Below are 18,156 nucleotides of genomic sequence, written 5' to 3'. Positions count from 1 at the left end.
TCTACCTGAGGGACAAAGACCTTCAGTTTATTAAATATTGCACACTTCTTGTTTCTACCTGAGGGACAAAGACCTTCAGTTTATTAAATATTGCATACTTCTTGTTTCTACCTGAGGGGCAAAGACCTTCAGTTTATTAAATATTGCCCACTTCTTGTTTCTACCTGAGGGACAAAGACCTTCAGTTTATTAAATATTGCACACTTCTTGTTTCTACCTGAGGGACAAAGACCTTCAGTTTATTAAATATTGCATACTTCTTGTTTCTACCTGAGGGACAAAGACCTTCAGTTTATTGAATATTGCACACTTCTTGTTTCTACCTGAGGGACAAAGACCTTCAGTTTATTAAATATTGCACACTTCTTGTTTCTACCTGAGGGGCAAAGACCTTCAGTTTATTAAATATTGCACACTTCTTGTTTCTACCTGAGGGACAAAGACCTTCAGTTTATTAAATATTGCACACTTCTTGTTTCTACCTGAGGGACAAAGACCTTCAGTTTATTAAATATTACACACTTCTTGTTTCTACCTGAGGGACAAAGACCTTCAGTTTATTAAATATTGCACACTTCTTGTTTCTACCTGAGGGACAAAGACCTTCAGTTTATTAAATATTGCACACTTCTTGTTTCTACCTGAGGGGCAAAGACCTTCAGTTTATTAAATATTGCACACTTCTTGTTTCTACCTGAGGGACAAAGACCTTCAGTTTATTAAATATTACACACTTCTTGTTTCTACCTGAGGGACAAAGACCTTCAGTTTATTAAATATTGCACACTTCTTGTTTCTACCTGAGGGACAAAGACCTTCAGTTTATTAAATATTACACACTTCTTGTTTCTACCTGAGGGACAAAGACCTTCAGTTTATTAAATATTACACACTTCTTGTTTCTACCTGAGGGACAAAGACCTTCAGTTTATTAAATATTACACACTTCTTGTTTCTACCTGAGGGACAAAGACCTTCAGTTTATTAAATATTGCACACTTCTTGTTTCTACCTGAGGGACAAAGACCTTCAGTTTATTAAATATTGCACACTTCTTGTTTCTACCTGAGGGGCAAAGACCTTCAGTTTATTAAATATTGCACACTTCTTGTTTCTACCTGAGGGACAAAGACCTTCAGTTTATTAAATATTACACACTTCTTGTTTCTACCTGAGGGACAAAGACCTTCAGTTTATTAAATATTGCACACTTCTTGTTTCTACCTGAGGGACAAAGACCTTCAGTTTATTAAATATTACACACTTCTTGTTTCTACCTGAGGGACAAAGACCTTCAGTTTATTAAATATTACACACTTCTTGTTTATTAGGTTATTTATTTGACATGATATCTACCACAGACCACACTACAGACTGTACAAATCCTACCATTTTCTATAAAAATAGAATCTCCAGATAAGTGAACATATTCCTTCAATTAATAGAAAGAAAATGAAGTTTAAAAATCGCAATAAAATTAATTTAAGATGAAATGTAAACAATTCCATATCCACAATATCATCTCTATCGTTATATAATCCTTTTTTTCGTTATATAATCCTTTTTTTCTTCCTAAGGCCGCATTTATCATAATTAAAGATTTTGCCGTGCTATATCAATATAGCCCATTTGATAAAGTATACATTTGCCTTTTATTTCTACATAATGACAATGTGACTACGTCTGTGTTTACCTTAGTGTTTACCTGCAACATTAGACACAACAAACCATGCTTTGTGGTCTCAATTAGACTCCATTAGTAGTAGTATAGTGTTAGACTTCATTTATTGATTTATTCAAGCTTGATTGCTAGTATAGATCTTCAATATTAGTAGTAATTCATATCGATGTTTAAAAATCGCATTTGTTAAACTTCCAGTCCAGTTAGATTTTCCTTTCTCACTTTGTGAGTAATGCTAGTATAGTAATATAGTGAAAGTATAGTATTTGTCAGTAACTTTTCTTTCTTATGATAAGGAAGTGTACTGGACATGTATAAACTTCAGAGTTCCGCAGACTTGTATCTAGGTAAGTTTCAGTTTGTATTTTAATTGTTTCATAATGTTATTTAAAAGAATGTGTAGCTTGTATGTTGTGTTGTACTACTACTACTAATACTACTTGTGTTGTGTTGTGTAGCCAGCAAACCACATTCATTTTATTTATCACACAAACAAATGGTTGCACAGTTCTAAGTAGATATAGTAGTTACAATATAAAAAACACTGCTCATTTCAGGATGCATATCATGCACTGGTTTCTCTTTAGGGCTCCTTGCAAACCTCATCGTCCTATCCCACCTCGTCTCCAAAACCTGGCAACGTTCCAAGACGCGCGGCTCAGACCGCGTGAGTGTGACGTCACGTGAGTGCGTGATGACGTCACGTGACGGGCTGGTGGTGGTGTTGGCGATAGTGGACGGGGTGATTACAGTTCTCCACGTAGTGTGTGGGATTACCCTCCTGGGTAACGGTACAGGTTCTCCCATCTTTATTAAACCACCATCTTCTGTATAGAAACAGCTCAAATTATTTGAATAGGATTGTAGCATTACAGAATAAGTCAATCCTACTTTGGAATACAATAACCAGTGCTCGACCGGGGCCCCGGCCAAAATAATAACCCCCGACCACGGCCAAAATTTATCAATTAACCGGGGGCAATACCTTTATACCTGGACCCGACCAAAATATTTACCCCGGCCCCGGCCAAAAACCATACATCTGTCGGGGGCACAGCCGGGGATTTTATAAATAATTTCAGAAAATTTTCTAAGCAGTTAAACAAAATTTAACTGTACCGTAAATCGTAATAATAAAATTTGAAACACTTTATCATCAAAGTTATTATTATTATAAATATAATTATTTATGCTTCAATTTCTGATTTCACAATTGTAAGCCACCCCCGGCCCCGGCAAAATGGAAGATTTCCCGGCCCCGTTAAGATCCCGCCCCCGGTCGATCACTGACAATAAATTATTCTCACAGGTTTATTTAAGATAAGAGAGTTCTGCATAACATGGGGTATGCTGTGGAACATTAGTATCAGACTGTCTTCACTAATTATCATGCTGCTAGCTACAGAGCTGCTCTACTGCACAAAGCAGCGGGTTGTGGTCGCTATACTGGTGTGCTACTCAATATTACAGGTACTTGTTAGGGGGGGGGGGGGGGGGGCAGCAGGTTGTGGTCGCTATACTGGTGTGCTACTCTATATTACAGGTACTTGTTAGGGGGGGGGGGCAGCGGGTTGTGGTCGCTATACTGGTGTGCTACTCAATATTACAGGTACTTGTTAGGGGGGGGGGGGGGGGGCAGCGGGTTGTGGTCGCTATACTGGTGTGCTACTCAATATTACAGGTACTTGTTAGGGGGGGGGGAGGGGGGGGGGCAGCGGGTTGTGGTCGCTATACTGGTGTGCTACTCAATATTACAGGTACTTGTTAGGGGGGGGGGCAGCGGGTTGTGGTCGCTATACTGGAGTGCTACTCCATATTACAGGTACTTGTTAGGGGGGGGGGGGGGGCAGCGGGTTGTGGTCGCTATACTGGTGTGCTACTCAATATTACAGGTACTTGTTAGAGGGGGGGGGGGGGCAGCGGGTTGTGGTCGCTATACTGGTGTGCTACTCCATATTACAGGTACTTGTTAGAGGGGGGGGGGGGGCAGCGGGTTGTGGGCGCTATACTGGTGTGCTACTCAATATTACATGTACTTGTTAGGGGGGGGGGGGGGGCAGCGGGTTGTGGTCGCTATACTGGTGTGCTACTCAATATTACAGGTACTTGTTAGTCTGGTACAGATTTTACTGAAAATGCTGATCTAATTGAAGAAATAACACTTTATGGAAGATGTCCTATAATTACCGAAATAGTGCAGCCAGTTAAACAGAATAGGTGTTACTTCTGAGATTCCCAATTCTTTCCACACCCTCCTTATATATTAGAACACAACATAGCACTGTTATATACAACTCCACTACTACATTATAGAACACTGATACAGGTTTTAACTTTCAACGTTAGGACTCAGTATTTTTACTAAACAATTATATTAACAAATACTGTTAACAAATACTGTTAATAAATAATAATGTTAATATAAGCCTGTCTATTTCGTACCAAAATCTAGACCGAATTCTCGACTGATTAAACTTACTTTGCGACCCTAGTAGAGTTAGAGAATATACATAGCTCCGCCAACAGTGAGTTAATCAATTACTTGTTTCCTTTAATCACACATATGACAATTATTAGACTATATAATTAGTGTACCCCAGGTGACCCATGCCACTATACCCTCCTGAGGAGGTGCAGAGTGTGACGTCACGTGAGGGAGTATGACGTCACACTCCCTCACGTGACGTCACAATTATTAGACTATTATATAATAAATGCACCCCAGGTGACCCAGGCCACTATTCCCTTCTGGAGGGGATACTCTTACAAGTACAGCGAATTCAGAGAGATCTGCACTTGGGGCAACATCTTCACGGTCAGACACTGGTTTATTTATCAATCAAAACTATTCAAATATTATTCAATTATTCAGGTTTCATTCTTTTTTCCGCAAGATATTTTTCTGAAAACATATTATCACTTCTCAAAATTTAGTTAAGCACATTAAAACTGCGAACAATTAATCTATCTGATTAGTACAGCAGTTAACTGGTATCTATATTTATTATCCAAATATTTGTTAAATATTTAATTAATTAAATATTTAATTAATTAATTAATTAATTAATTGCACACTAGGTGAGATCCCGCACGTGGATAGTGTATAATCTGGTGGTTGAAATACTAGAGTTCCTGCTTCCTACTGCCCTCACTCTCGTACTCTCCTTTAAAAACATTATCTTCTACAAAAACAACACGTGAGCTGACCACTGTATAATTTCTTTATTCTGATAAAACTGTAAAACACTGTGAAGACATTTGTAGTGTAGTGAACACATTTGTTGTTAACACATTTGTAGTTAACACATTTGTTGTTAACACATTTGTAGTTAACACATTTGTAGTTAACACATTTGTAGTGTAGTGAACACATTTGTAGTTAACACATTTGTAGTGTAGTGAACACATTTGTAGTTAACACATTTGTAGTGTAGTGAACACATTTGTAGTGTAGTGAACACATTTGTAGTTAACAAATTTGTAGTGAACACATTTGTAGTGTAGTGAACACATTTGTAGTGAACACATTTGTAGTTAACACATTTGTAGTGTAGTGAACACATTTGTAGTTAACACATTTGTAGTGTAGCGAACACATTTGTAGTTAGCACATTTGTAGTTAACACATTTGTAGTGTAGTGAACACATTTGTAGTGTAGTGAACACATTTGTAGTGTAGTGAACACATTTGTAGTTAACACATTTGTAGTGTAGTGAACACATTTGTAGTTAACACATTTGTAGTTAACACATTTGTAGTGTAGTGAACACATTTGTAGTGAACACATTTGTAGTTAACACATTTGTAGTGTAGTGAACACATTTGTAGTTAACACATTTGTAGTGTAGCGAACACATTTGTAGTTAACACATTTGTAGTTAACACATTTGTAGTGTAGTGAACACATTTGTAGTGTAGTGAACACATTTGTAGTTAACACATTTGTAGTGTAGTGAACACATTTGTAGTTAACACATTTGTAGTGTAGTGAACACATTTGTAGTTAACACATTTGTAGTGTAGTGAACACATTTGTAGTTAACACATTTGTAGTGTAGTGAACACATTTGTAGTTAACACATTTGTAGTTAACACATTTGTAGTGTAGTGAACACATTTGTAGTGTAGTGAACACATTTGTAGTGTAGTGAACACATTTGTTGTTAACACATTTGTAGTGAACACATTTGTAGTGTAGTGAACACATTTGTAGTTAACACATTTGTAGTTAACACATTTGTAGTGTAGTGAACACATTTGTTACGGACGATTATATTTTGGTAAGGTGGTTAAGATTAATCTGACTTACAATAATGTTGCGTTAATTTTGGTCCACTATAACAATAATTGCTCAGGCCGTTATCCCACGAAGGGCGAGACAGAGACCTACTCTACAACCCGTTCCAGGACTCCCTCAACACTAGTTCCTCCTCCTCCTCGCAGCAACCCTCCCAACCTGACACCTCACGCCGCACTGCACTAGTCATGTGTCTCACTTACTCCTTCCTCTCTCTCCCCCAGATATTATCTGCTATTCTAGAGTTCTCACAGACTGTGTGGGGCACCAGCTTCATCTTCACTTCCTTCCCTCCTGACTTGGGCCGCATCAAGATGTACGGAGTGCTGTTTTACAGTGTCGGGGTAGCGGCCCGGGCCTGGGTTACCCCCCTTCTCTTCTTATTCGCAGAGAGGAGGAAGCTTTTCAGTGTGTATCACAGAGCCAGATAGAAAGAGGTTCATCAAAACGTTAAAACAAGGATCTACAAGCCTGCCAAAATACAGGTCGAATATGATAATATCAGACCTTGTATCAGTGATGTTGATAGCTGAATATACTATCAGTGATGAAAATGGTATCTCCGTGAATGAAGCAGCCATGAATTTAAATGGCCAGCTGTATTTTCGCTCAATCGCAGAGACAAACATCAGTTTTTCGCTTATAATTCGAAACGTAGGTATTTTAGGGTGTATATAATATGTATATAACACAATGTATACTGTATATAATAATTAATATGCATATAACACACTGTATAATGTATATGATAAGTATATAACACAATGTATAATGTATATAATATATATTTAAACACAAAGTATAATGTATATAACATGTATATAACACAATGCATAATGTATATAATATGTATATACCACAATATATAATGTATATAACACAATGTATAATGTATATAATATGTATATAACACAATCATGTAATAACCTGATCTTTAGAAGCAGTCTTTAGTTTGCTTTTGTAGGACATGTCAGGTGAGGAGCCTCTTGAAGGTGCTTTAACTGGGGATTCAGTTAATTAGTTACTTAGTTAGTTACTTAATCAGTCAACTAATTAATTAATTAGTTGATTATAATTAGTTGGTCAATAAGTTAATTAATTATTAGTTCACTAATTATTAGTTGATTAATTAATTAATTAATTAATTATTAGTTAATTAATTATTAGTTGATTAATTAATTAGTTAGTAAATAATTAATAAGATAGAACTGACTTAGTTTGATAGGATGGTTGGGGTCCCTTGGGGAGTGCAGACAGTGTAAAGATATGTTAGATAAGGTGAGGGGTACTTGGAGAGGGTTCTTCACTGGAATCAGCACCGTCACCGTCTCTGCAAGGGCAACATTACTTATCTTCTATTTAGAATATTAATTGTAAGCCTTAACTTAAAAACTAATAATAATATAAATAATACGCAGTAGTATTACCGTTAATAGCACAAATAGGTCTGAAGGTGTTGAGGGTATCGCCACTAAACACTGTCTGGCTAGGTTTGAAAAAGGAAACCCGCCCCTCACTCATGAGTCCGTGAGCAACGTCTTCAAGCTCTAACTCTCCCTGTCTTTTAGCTTTGTCAAAATCTGGAGTACGTTTATCAGCCATATTTTGGTTTTCAAGATGTGATTGCCTTACTAGATTGCAAATACACATAATCTATTGTGTGATATTAGTTATGGCTTCCATATTATAATTCACGGACTATTTGGTGGTATCCCGGCATGTTTAACACAAGATAAAGTGAAGGATATCTTTAGATGGAATCCGTACCAACATGGCAAGTTTTAATTAAAAACTATTTATAACCATGTTAAACTATGTTTTAAAATATCACACGTTCACCAGCAATCGAGTTAGCAAACTTTAAACATATCAAACATACCAGGGGCCTCCTTCACCATCCCGACATCTTAGTTAGCAACTCAAAGTGAAAGTGAGAGTGAAACATATCGAACATACCAGGGGTCTCCTTCACCATCTCAACAACTTAGTTGGCAACTAAAAGTGAAAGTGAAACATATCGACCATACCAGGGGCCTCCTTCACCATCCCGACAACTTAGTTAACAACTCAAAGTGAAAGTGAAAGTGAAACATATCGAACATACCAGGGGTCTCCTTCACCATCCCGACAACTTAGTTAGCAACTAAAGTGAAAGTGAAAGTGAAACATATCTAACATACCAGGGGTCTCCTTCACCATCCTGACAACTTAGTTAGCAACTAAAAGTGAAAGTGAAAGTGAAACATATCTAACATACCAGGGGTCTCCTTCACCATCCCTGACATCTTCTCCCCGAACAAGGACAAGTGGATGTTATTGTTATCCACTATGGGTATAGGTAGTTCCACAGTGGTGCTGGGGGGCTGGGACTGCAGGTAGATCTGAACCACTGATACGAAGTCCTGTATACCCTGAAATCAGTGCTTCATCAGTACAACCGCTTTATTTAATTGTTTTATTTTCTCTGACGACTAATTAGTGATAATTTTGACAGCTGAAGTTTCTGGCAGACAATTATATCTTCATATCACAGCAATTGGTTGAAGATAGTTAATAACAATGAACACAATGTGCTCGAATGACACGAATATATTGTGTATTGGTAATGCTAGACTGTGCACCTTCTGGAAGAGTATTTGGGAGTGCATTACATGCACACAATCATTATTGTAAGTTAGAAGACTTTGATATGCGTCGTATGCGCCGTCTATATCCCGCACGTAGTATGATAGTTTCCCAATTGTGAAACCTATGTGGTTCTCTGCCAGCGACCACCCTTTACCTGAAACACGTGGTAATTCTTAGTTTAACTTGTGAAATTGAAAGTGAAACTGAAAGTGATACGTGTTAGCTCGGACTAGAATTGAAGGAAAAACGTGGAGACATATTATTCCATCTCGTACCAGTCACGATATTTACAAATTCTGGTTAATTGAAGAAATACTGAGTATAGAGTTTAAACTTTTAACATGGAGGGTTGGAATTCAAGAAACACCCATTCTATCTTTTGAGCCATTTCCTAGCACGTCACTTGGCTTTAAAGTTTAACTTTCAGGACATTATCACCCAGAAATAACAACGAAGGATATAATCCTGACAAGGGAATGGAATGGAAAATAGAAATAAATGAATATCAATTACTTTTAATACTTCAATCACATTAAAATATAACTTTTTTTTAGTAAAAATTTAATGGTTTGAGGATTGAACACTTCAACCAAACTTCAACTTCAAAAATTAGAAAATTTGTCAGCGAAAATATTCGAGAAGGGAATCGGAAGCCAAATTGTTCTCTATAACTTGATGCGAACCGTATAGTAGTAGTACCGTAGTATACACTTTCCTCTTCTTCTTTAGTCTTATCTTTCTCACTTTAAAAGCCAGCATTGTTTCTTCTTACACCCTTTACACCAACTTCGTTATTCGTCCACAATAGTCCCCTAAAGAGAAGTAAGCTGCACACGCGGCGGTGCACGTCTCACAGAGAAGTAAGCTGCACACGGGGCGGTGCACGTCTCACAGAGAAGTAAGCTGCGCACGCGGCGGTGCACGTCTCACAGAGAAGTAAGCTGCACACGCGGCGGTGCACGTCTCACAGAGAAGTAAGCTGCAGACGGGGCGGTGCACGTCTCACAGAGAAGTAAGCTGCACACGGGGCGGTGCACGTCTCACAGAGAAGTAAGCTGCACACGGGGCGGTGCACGTCTCACAGAGAAGTAAGCTGCACACGCGGCGGTGCACGTCTCACAGAGAAGTAAGCGTCCCACGCGGTGGTGCACGTCTCACAGAGAAGTAAGCTGCACACGGGGCGGTGCACGTCTCACAGAGAAGTAAGCTGCGCACGCGGCGGTGCGCGTCTCACAGAGATCTAAGCGTCCCACGCGGCGGTGCACGTCTCACAGAGAAGTAAGCCGCACACTTGTTTTCATGTCCTGATCGTTAGACATTGTTCTGCTAGCTGGCCTTGACGCCCTGCGGGTTGATTTAATAGGATGAGGTGACAAACCCAGCTGTACCGCCAAATAACGGACCCTCGTCTTGAGGAACACTCTAAAGGTGACCACGGTGAGACAGTACACGAAAAAGTTAGTGACGATGTTGAAGTTGGTGACGAAGTGCATAGTCCTCTTGGTGCTAACGGAGACAGTAACTGCCCCGTTAGAGCTGATGGCTGACACTATGATAGCAGGTAGAGTGGATATGAAGTAGATAGCAGTGCACATTGTAACCGTCAGCACACCTTGCCATCTCACCTGTCCTCCCAATCTCCCTGCTGACTTCCGGGCCTCTATTACCAGCAGGATAGACGCCAGGGGTATAATGATGTACATCAGAATCTGCACAGCTCCCGTGTACACTAGAGTTGCATAAAATATCGCGGACCTTCTGTAAGGAGACAAGAAGTCGTACATACACATGTACATGGTGTAATCGAAATACATAGCCTCGTGGTCCCGCCAGAAGATGAGGAGAAGTTGAGGAGGGCTGACTAGAGAGAGGACCCAGAGAGCTCCACACGCCATGTGGACCTGTTTAGTGGTGGAGAAGCGGGTCCTGAGGGGGTACCTGACTATCAGCAGCTTGCTCATTGCAAGACAGCAGGTTAGGATACCAGTCATCCAGTAGGCTAGCCACTGAGTGTTCATCACGAAGGTACAGAGGAAGGTACCGAGGACCCACCTATCTGCAGTCAGAGAGACGATGTTGGGCACCACTCGGAACAGAGTCAGCATTAGGTCGGACACCGCCAAGTGCTGGATCAGCACTACAACAACTCGGTGGAGGTTTATAGCATTGTACTTGACAGTGGCTACCAGGACTATGGTGTCGCCGGTTAGAGAGCAGAGAGCCACGGCGATGTTGTATATGATCCAGAGGTAGCGCTCCCCCGTGCTCTGGATACGGTCCAGAGTGTAGTTGTCCGCGCGGTAGTGTCCGCCTAAATCCGGGTCTGTTTCCAGCATTTAACTGATGTTTTGTTAAAACTCCTAATTGATGCTGAACAGTGAAGATGACGGTAAGTGGACTTATTCCCGACTACTCAACTCTCTCATGTCCCTCCTGGATTGCAGTTATAGTTATACAGTGTGTAGATAACGTCATTATAATTATATGTAATTATAATTATATGTAATTATATGTATATCAAACAGTTTCCTTCTTTCATAAAAGATAAAATCATAAAATAAGAGCCGGATAGAATGCATGCAACGAGGAACTAAATTCGGAAAAATACGATCTCGAGAAAAAAGCAAGTACCCCACTGTATCATGACATTTATCAAAATAGTATTTAATCGTGCGTATTCCATCTTAAAATAGAATTTGACAGTTAGAAGCCTTTTCAGATACTAAGTCTTTCAAGTGGGCTCACATTGTACTGACTATAGGGCTCACATTGTACTGACTATATGGCTCACATTGTACTGACTATAGGGCTCACATTGTACTGACTATAGGGCTCACATTGTACTGACTATAGGGCTCACATTGTACTGACTATATGGCTCACATTGTACTGACTATAGGGCTCACATTGTACTGACTATAGGGCTCACATTGTACTGACTATAGGGCTCACATTGTACTGACTATATGGCTCACATTGTACTGACTATATGGCTCACATTGTACTGACTATAGGACTCACATTGTACTGACTATAGGGCTCACATTGTACTGACTATAGTGCTCACATTGTACTGACTATAGGGCTCACATTGTACTGACTATAGGGCTCACATTGTACTGACTATAGGGCTCACATTGTACTGACTATAGGGCTCACATTGTACTGACTATATGGCTCACATTGTACTGACTATAGGACTCACATTGTACTGACTATAGGGCTCACATTGTACTGACTATAGTGCTTACATTGTACTGACTATAGGGCTCACATTGTACTGACTATAGGGCTCACATTGTACTGACTATAGGGCTCACATTGTACTGACTATAGGGCTCACATTGTACTGACTATAGGGCTCACATTGTACTGACTATAGTGCTCACATTGTACTGACTATAGGGCTCACATTGTACTGACTATAGGGCTCACATTGTACTGACTATAGGGCTCACATTGTACTGACTATAGGGCTCACATTGTACTGCCTATAGGCTCACATTGTACTGGCTATAGTGCTCACATTGTACTGACTATAGGGCTCACAGTGTACTGACTATAGGGCTCACATTGTACTGACTATAGGGATCACATTGTACTGACTATAGGGCTAACATTGTACTGACTATAGGGCTCACATTGTACTGACTATAGGGCTCACATTGTACTGACTATAGGGCTCACATTGTACTGACTATAGGGCTCACATTGTACTGACTATAGGGCTCACATTGTACTGACTATAGGGCTCACATTGTACTGACTATAGGACTCACATTGTACTGACTATAGGGCTCACATTGTACTGACTATAGGACTCACATTGTACTGACTATAGGGCTCACATTGTACTGACTATAGTGCTCAAATTGTACTGACTATAGGGCTCACATTGTACTGACTATAGGGCTCACATTGTACTGACTATAGGACTCACATTGTACTGACTATAGGGCTCACATTGTACTGACTATAGGGCTCACATTGTACTGACTATAGGGCTCACATTGTACTGACTATAGGGCTCACATTGTACTGACTATAGGGCTCACATTGTACTGACTATAAGGCTAACATTGTACTGACTATAGGGCTCACATTGTACTGACTATAGGGCTCACATTGTACTGACTATAGGGCTCACATTGTACTGACTATAGGGCTCACATTGTACTGACTATAGGGCTCACATTGTACTGACTATAGGCTCACATTGTACTGACTATAGGGCTCACATTGTACTGACTATAGGGCTCACATTGTACTGACTATAGGCTCACATTGTACTGACTATAGGGCTCACATTGTACTGACTATAGGCTCACATTGTACTGACTATAGGGCTCACATTGTACTGACTATAGGGCTCACATTGTACTGACTATAGGGCTCACATTGTACTGACTATAAGGCTAACATTGTACTGACTATAGGGCTCACATTGTACTGACTATAGGCTCACATTGTACTGACTATAGGGCTCACATTGTACTGACTATAGGGCTCACATTGTACTGACTATAGTGCTCACATTGTACTGACTATAGGGCTCACATTGTACTGACTATAGGGCTCACATTGTACTGACTATAGGGCTCACATTGTACTGACTATAGTGCTCACATTGTACTGACTATAGGGCTCACATTGTACTGACTATAGTGCTCACATTGTACTGACTATAGGGCTCACATTGTACTGACTATAGGGCTCACATTGTACTGACTATAGGGCTCACATTGTACTGACTATAGGGCTCACATTGTACTGACTATAGGGCTCACATTGTACTGACTATAGGGCTCACATTGTACTGACTATAGGGCTCACATTGTACTGACTATAGGGCTCACATTGTACTGACTATAGGGCTCACATTGTACTGACTATAGGGCTCACATTGTACTGACTATAGGGCTCACATTGTACTGACTATAGGGCTCATATTGTACTGACTATAGGGCTCACATTGTACTGACTATAGGGCTCACATTGTACTGACTATAGGGCTCACATTGTACTGACTATAGGGCTCACATTGTACTGACTATAGGGCTCACATTGTACTGACTATAGGACTCACATTGTACTGACTATAGGGCTCACATTATACTGACTATAGGGCTCACATTGTACTGACTATAGGGCTCACATTGTACTGACTATAGGGCTCACATTGTACTGACTATAGGGCTCACAGTGTACTGACTATAGTGCTCACATTGTACTGACTATAGGGCTCACATTGTACTGACTATAGGGCTCACATTGTACTGACTATAGAGCTCACATTGTACTGACTATAGGGCTCACATTGTACTGACTATAGGGCTCACATTGTACTGACTATAGGGCTCACATTGTACTGACTATAGGGCTCACATTGTATTGACTATAGTGCTCACATTGTACTGACTATAGGGCTCACATTGTACTGACTATAGGGCTCACATTGTACTGACTATAGGGCTCACATTGTACTGACTATAGGGCTCACATTGTACTGACTATAGGGCTCACATTGTACTGACTATAGGGCTCACATTGTACTGACTATAGGGCTCACATTGTACTGACTATAGGGCTCACATTGTACTGACTATAGGGCTCACATTGTACTGACTATAGGGCTCACATTGTACTGACTATAGGGCTCACATTGTACTGACTATAGGGCTCACATTGTACTGACTATAGGGCTCACATTGTACTGACTATAGGGCTCACATTGTACTGACTATAGGGCTCACATTGTACTGACTATAGGGCTCACAGTGTACTGACTATAGTGCTCACATTGTACTGACTATAGGGCTCACATTGTACTGACTATAGGGCTCACATTGTACTGACTATAGAGCTCACATTGTACTGACTATAGGGCTCACATTGTACTGACTATAGGGCTCACATTGTACTGACTATAGGGCTCACATTGTACTGACTATAGGGCTCACATTGTATTGACTATAGTGCTCACATTGTACTGACTATAGGGCTCACATTGTACTGACTATAGGGCTCACATTGTACTGACTATAGTGCTCACATTGTACTGACTATAGGGCTCACATTGTACTGACTATAGGGCTCACATTGTACTGACTATAGAGCTCACATTGTACTGACTATAGGGCTCACATTGTACTGACTATAGGGCTCACATTGTACTGACTATAGGGCTCACATTGTACTGACTATAGGGCTCACATTGTACTGACTATAGTGCTCACATTGTACTGACTATAGGGCTCACATTGTACTGACTATAGGGCTCACATTGTACTGACTATAGGCTCACATTGTACTGACTACTCACATTGTACTGACTATAGGGCTCACATTGTACTGACTATAGGGCTCACATTGTACTGACTATAGGGCTCACATTGTACTGACTATAGGGCTCACATTGTACTGACTATAGGCTCACATTGTACTGACTATAGGGCTCACATTGTACTGACTACTCATATTATACCAGATGGTATAAGGTCCTGATCAATGAAACTCATTATAGCCCTGCTACAGTTTATCCAGTATGATTAAGAGTCGACACCTTATTATGAACTGTTATCAGCTGTTATCAAGTCAATAAAACTAGAGACTATCAGAACGAGAGATGTACTGATATTCAACTATAATCCAACTAAATTCCTACTTAAACCCGACCAAGAGCCCACACCAAAGAATGGTTATAACACCGGACGTGCACTTTAAATAAAAGGTTACAGAGACTGCTACTAATTATTGGACAGGACGACCAAAACTACAACCAAATAAAAAAGACAAGATAACTTATCGTATAGAAAATCTATATTAACATAATATCTTTAGGTTATATCGTAAAAAAGAAGAAAAGCCAAGTTTCACCCGCAAGGGTGGTCTCAATTAATTAGAAAAATAGTAGTGTTGAAAGTAGGTCTTGTTAAAACAAATCCCTTATTTCTGAGGATGACGTATAACAATGAGGGATATATTATTATATACTACTACTACCCCGAAATAACAAGAATTAAGATATACCCTTTTCAAATGCCAGATCAGATAATCTAGCTAGAATTGTGCGAGGAGTATACTAGAGCAGAGCAACAAGTGGTACATGTTGAGGTATGCGGTGCTCGCTCGGTACCTCCTGCTTTCTACAGAAGTGACAACGCATTATAATTTACAGCGCCCATGTCATATAAACATATAAATATATAAATATACAAATATATAAATATATAAACATATAAATACAATATATATAATATATTTAAAGTTTGTCAGCTTCTTCGCCCAGATGAATGACAATAGTTTAAAGGTAGGTTAGGAAGCTCAAGAAAAGGTGAAGAGCTGCTGTTGTAGGGGACCAGAAAAGGATATTACCAGACCCCATCTCTTTTTCTGACAGATCAGTGCACGTGAGGTGCCCACTAGTGCCAGGGTGGGGTTTCTTCTCTAGCTATTCCCGCGTGGTGTACAGGTGGTCAGATAGACTCGCAAGAAGAGGGTTTAGGGTTCGATTCTCGTTCAGGAGGGTGTGAAGAAGAGGGGGGGAGTGTGAAGAGGGGGGCAGGGGGGGGGGGGGGGGGGGGGGTGAGAGGGGGGCAGGGGGGGTGGGGAGTGTGTTGGGTATACATAGTGTATAATATATAGGATCAGGTTATCAGATGTTTTCACGTAAGAACAAAATACCACGGGCACATCTTAATGTGCAGTACTTGGACAGGGAGACAAATATTAGGGGAAGTGTGTCCCAGACAAATCGAATCATTATCTTTGAAGATGTCCCAGACAAACTGAAACATTATCTTTGAAGATGTCCCAGACAAACTGAAACATTATCTTTGAAGATGTCCCAAACAAATCGAAACATTATCTTTGAAGATGTCCCAAATAAATTAAGATCTTACCCTTGAAGATGTCCCAAATAAATTAAGATCTTACCCTTGAAGATGTCCCCGGCGTTCTTGTAACATCTGAGAGCGTGTTTCCTCTGTCCCACCTTGCTGTAACGATGTCCTGCTAACACTAAGTGGAAGGCGTATTTCCTGAGAGAGGGAGGGTCCACTCTGACGTAGCAATGTGCGCCCTGGAAGTGCAGATTAGTAGTGCTGTCGGTTAAAACATCAATATTCCACCTAAAGTTCACACTTATGTAACAATAACAAGTGTGTGATAGGGAATACATGTAGAGATCCGTGTGTTTAGGGAATCTAGTGAAATGGTTAGTTGTATTATCCTTCCGATATCACTAGTTACGTACTTGTTACGTGCAGTCAAACATAGAACAAGTAAGAAACACAATGTTAGGGATTGAAATTCGACATCTAGCGTCATCTAGCGTGAAATGACGCTAGATGATGCTAGATGACGTTATCTAGCGTCACTTAACGCTAGTTACGCGACACTGTCGCCAGGCGACAGCTAGCGCTGTCTAGATAGCGTTAGATAGCGAAGAATGTCGGTTTGCGACAGTTCACGCTAGATGTTGGCTTTTACTAGTTCGCTCGCCTTAAAATTATCACGTGACTTTGGTTTTCATAGTTTTGCAGCCAAACAAAACGGTTTTACAAAACCCCTAATCCCAACCCTAACCCTAACAGTAACCATAACCCCGACGCTATCCATATGCCATAACCCTTACCACAACCCTAACCCTAACCACAACCCTAACTCTAACCTGAGCCCTAAACAATAAAATTCGACACGTGACTAAACAGTTTTTTGCCCGTAACTCTCCAGGGAAGTAATTTTACCCTAAAATTGTACTACGTCATGGTGCATGTGGGTGATCAGGAATCAGCGTCCAAAAAATCACCGATTCTTATTACTTTCATACTCTCGGTACGAGAGTTGTCAACGAATCAAAAACAGAGTTCACACATATCTATCTGGCTGAGAAGAACGAAGTTGATGACAAAGGAGAGCCACTTCGAGGAAGAGAGCCCTGGAGATCATCTATCTCACTTGGTTCCAAATTGTGCAGCAACGAGGACATAAAAAGACGATTTAAGACCAGACTTAAGATCTACGAAGCCCAGGTGGTCTCCGTCTTAATGTATAATTGTAGCTGCTGGGCTGCTTCAAAGCAGCTACTGAGTAAACTGGATATTTGCCACAGAAAGCATCTGAGGCAAATCATCAGAATGACTTACCCTAATATAATCAAAAACGACACCCTTTACAAGAGATGTGAAGTGGTTCCACTCAGTGAGCGTGTTGCATGTGCACGATGGAGGATGCTCGGACATGTCCTTCGCAGTGATAACAACTCACCTGCACAGCTTGCATTACACTTTGCAGTAGAGAGTCAGAGTACCAAAAAGGGTAGAGTAGGCAGACACCAGTCGAACTTGCTTAATACTATTAAATTTGATTTAGGTAGTAGGAACATTCCATTTGTAAATACAGACGATTTGTACAATTTAAGACTTTTAGCCTCTGATAGAGCGGGATGGAAGAAGTTGTTATAGCTTGTGTATCAGTATTTCTTTTTTTCTGGCTACTTATCAGATCTTTAAGATGTTCATTTATGTTCTATTTTTGATTTGAATAAAG

The 18,156-nt window shown here is 40.2% G+C and overlaps 2 protein-coding genes across 2 annotated transcripts in view; both read right to left on the bottom strand.

The window, feature by feature from the left end:
• Positions 1-2,529, bottom strand: part of LOC134822453 (26S proteasome regulatory subunit 6B) — a 47,918-nt gene extending 45,389 nt beyond the window's left edge. Inside the window, exon 1 of the mRNA XM_063833545.1 lies at positions 2,525-2,529. The gene's annotated coding sequence lies outside the window, so the exon portion shown is untranslated. The remainder of the gene's footprint in view (positions 1-2,524) is intronic.
• LOC134822452 (trafficking protein particle complex subunit 8-like) overlaps positions 1-18,156 on the bottom strand; it is a 62,992-nt gene that overhangs the window by 28,717 nt on the left and 16,119 nt on the right. The window contains exons 7-12 of the mRNA XM_063833543.1: positions 16,543-16,687; positions 8,601-8,761; positions 8,237-8,390; positions 7,407-7,559; positions 7,193-7,309; positions 6,907-6,980 (exon numbers count right to left, since the gene is read on the bottom strand). Of these exons, the coding sequence (XP_063689613.1) occupies positions 6,907-6,980; positions 7,193-7,309; positions 7,407-7,559; positions 8,237-8,390; positions 8,601-8,761; positions 16,543-16,687 (804 nt within the window). The remainder of the gene's footprint in view (positions 1-6,906; positions 6,981-7,192; positions 7,310-7,406; positions 7,560-8,236; positions 8,391-8,600; positions 8,762-16,542; positions 16,688-18,156) is intronic.

This window comes from Bolinopsis microptera, chromosome 10 (assembly GCF_026151205.1).
Source record: "Bolinopsis microptera isolate Bmic1 chromosome 10, MBARI_Bmic_1.0, whole genome shotgun sequence".
In the NCBI taxonomy this organism is placed as follows: domain Eukaryota; kingdom Metazoa; phylum Ctenophora; class Tentaculata; order Lobata; family Bolinopsidae; genus Bolinopsis; species Bolinopsis microptera.
The sequence above is the reverse complement of the archived record's forward strand: the minus strand, read 5'-3'. Positions and strand labels throughout refer to the sequence as shown.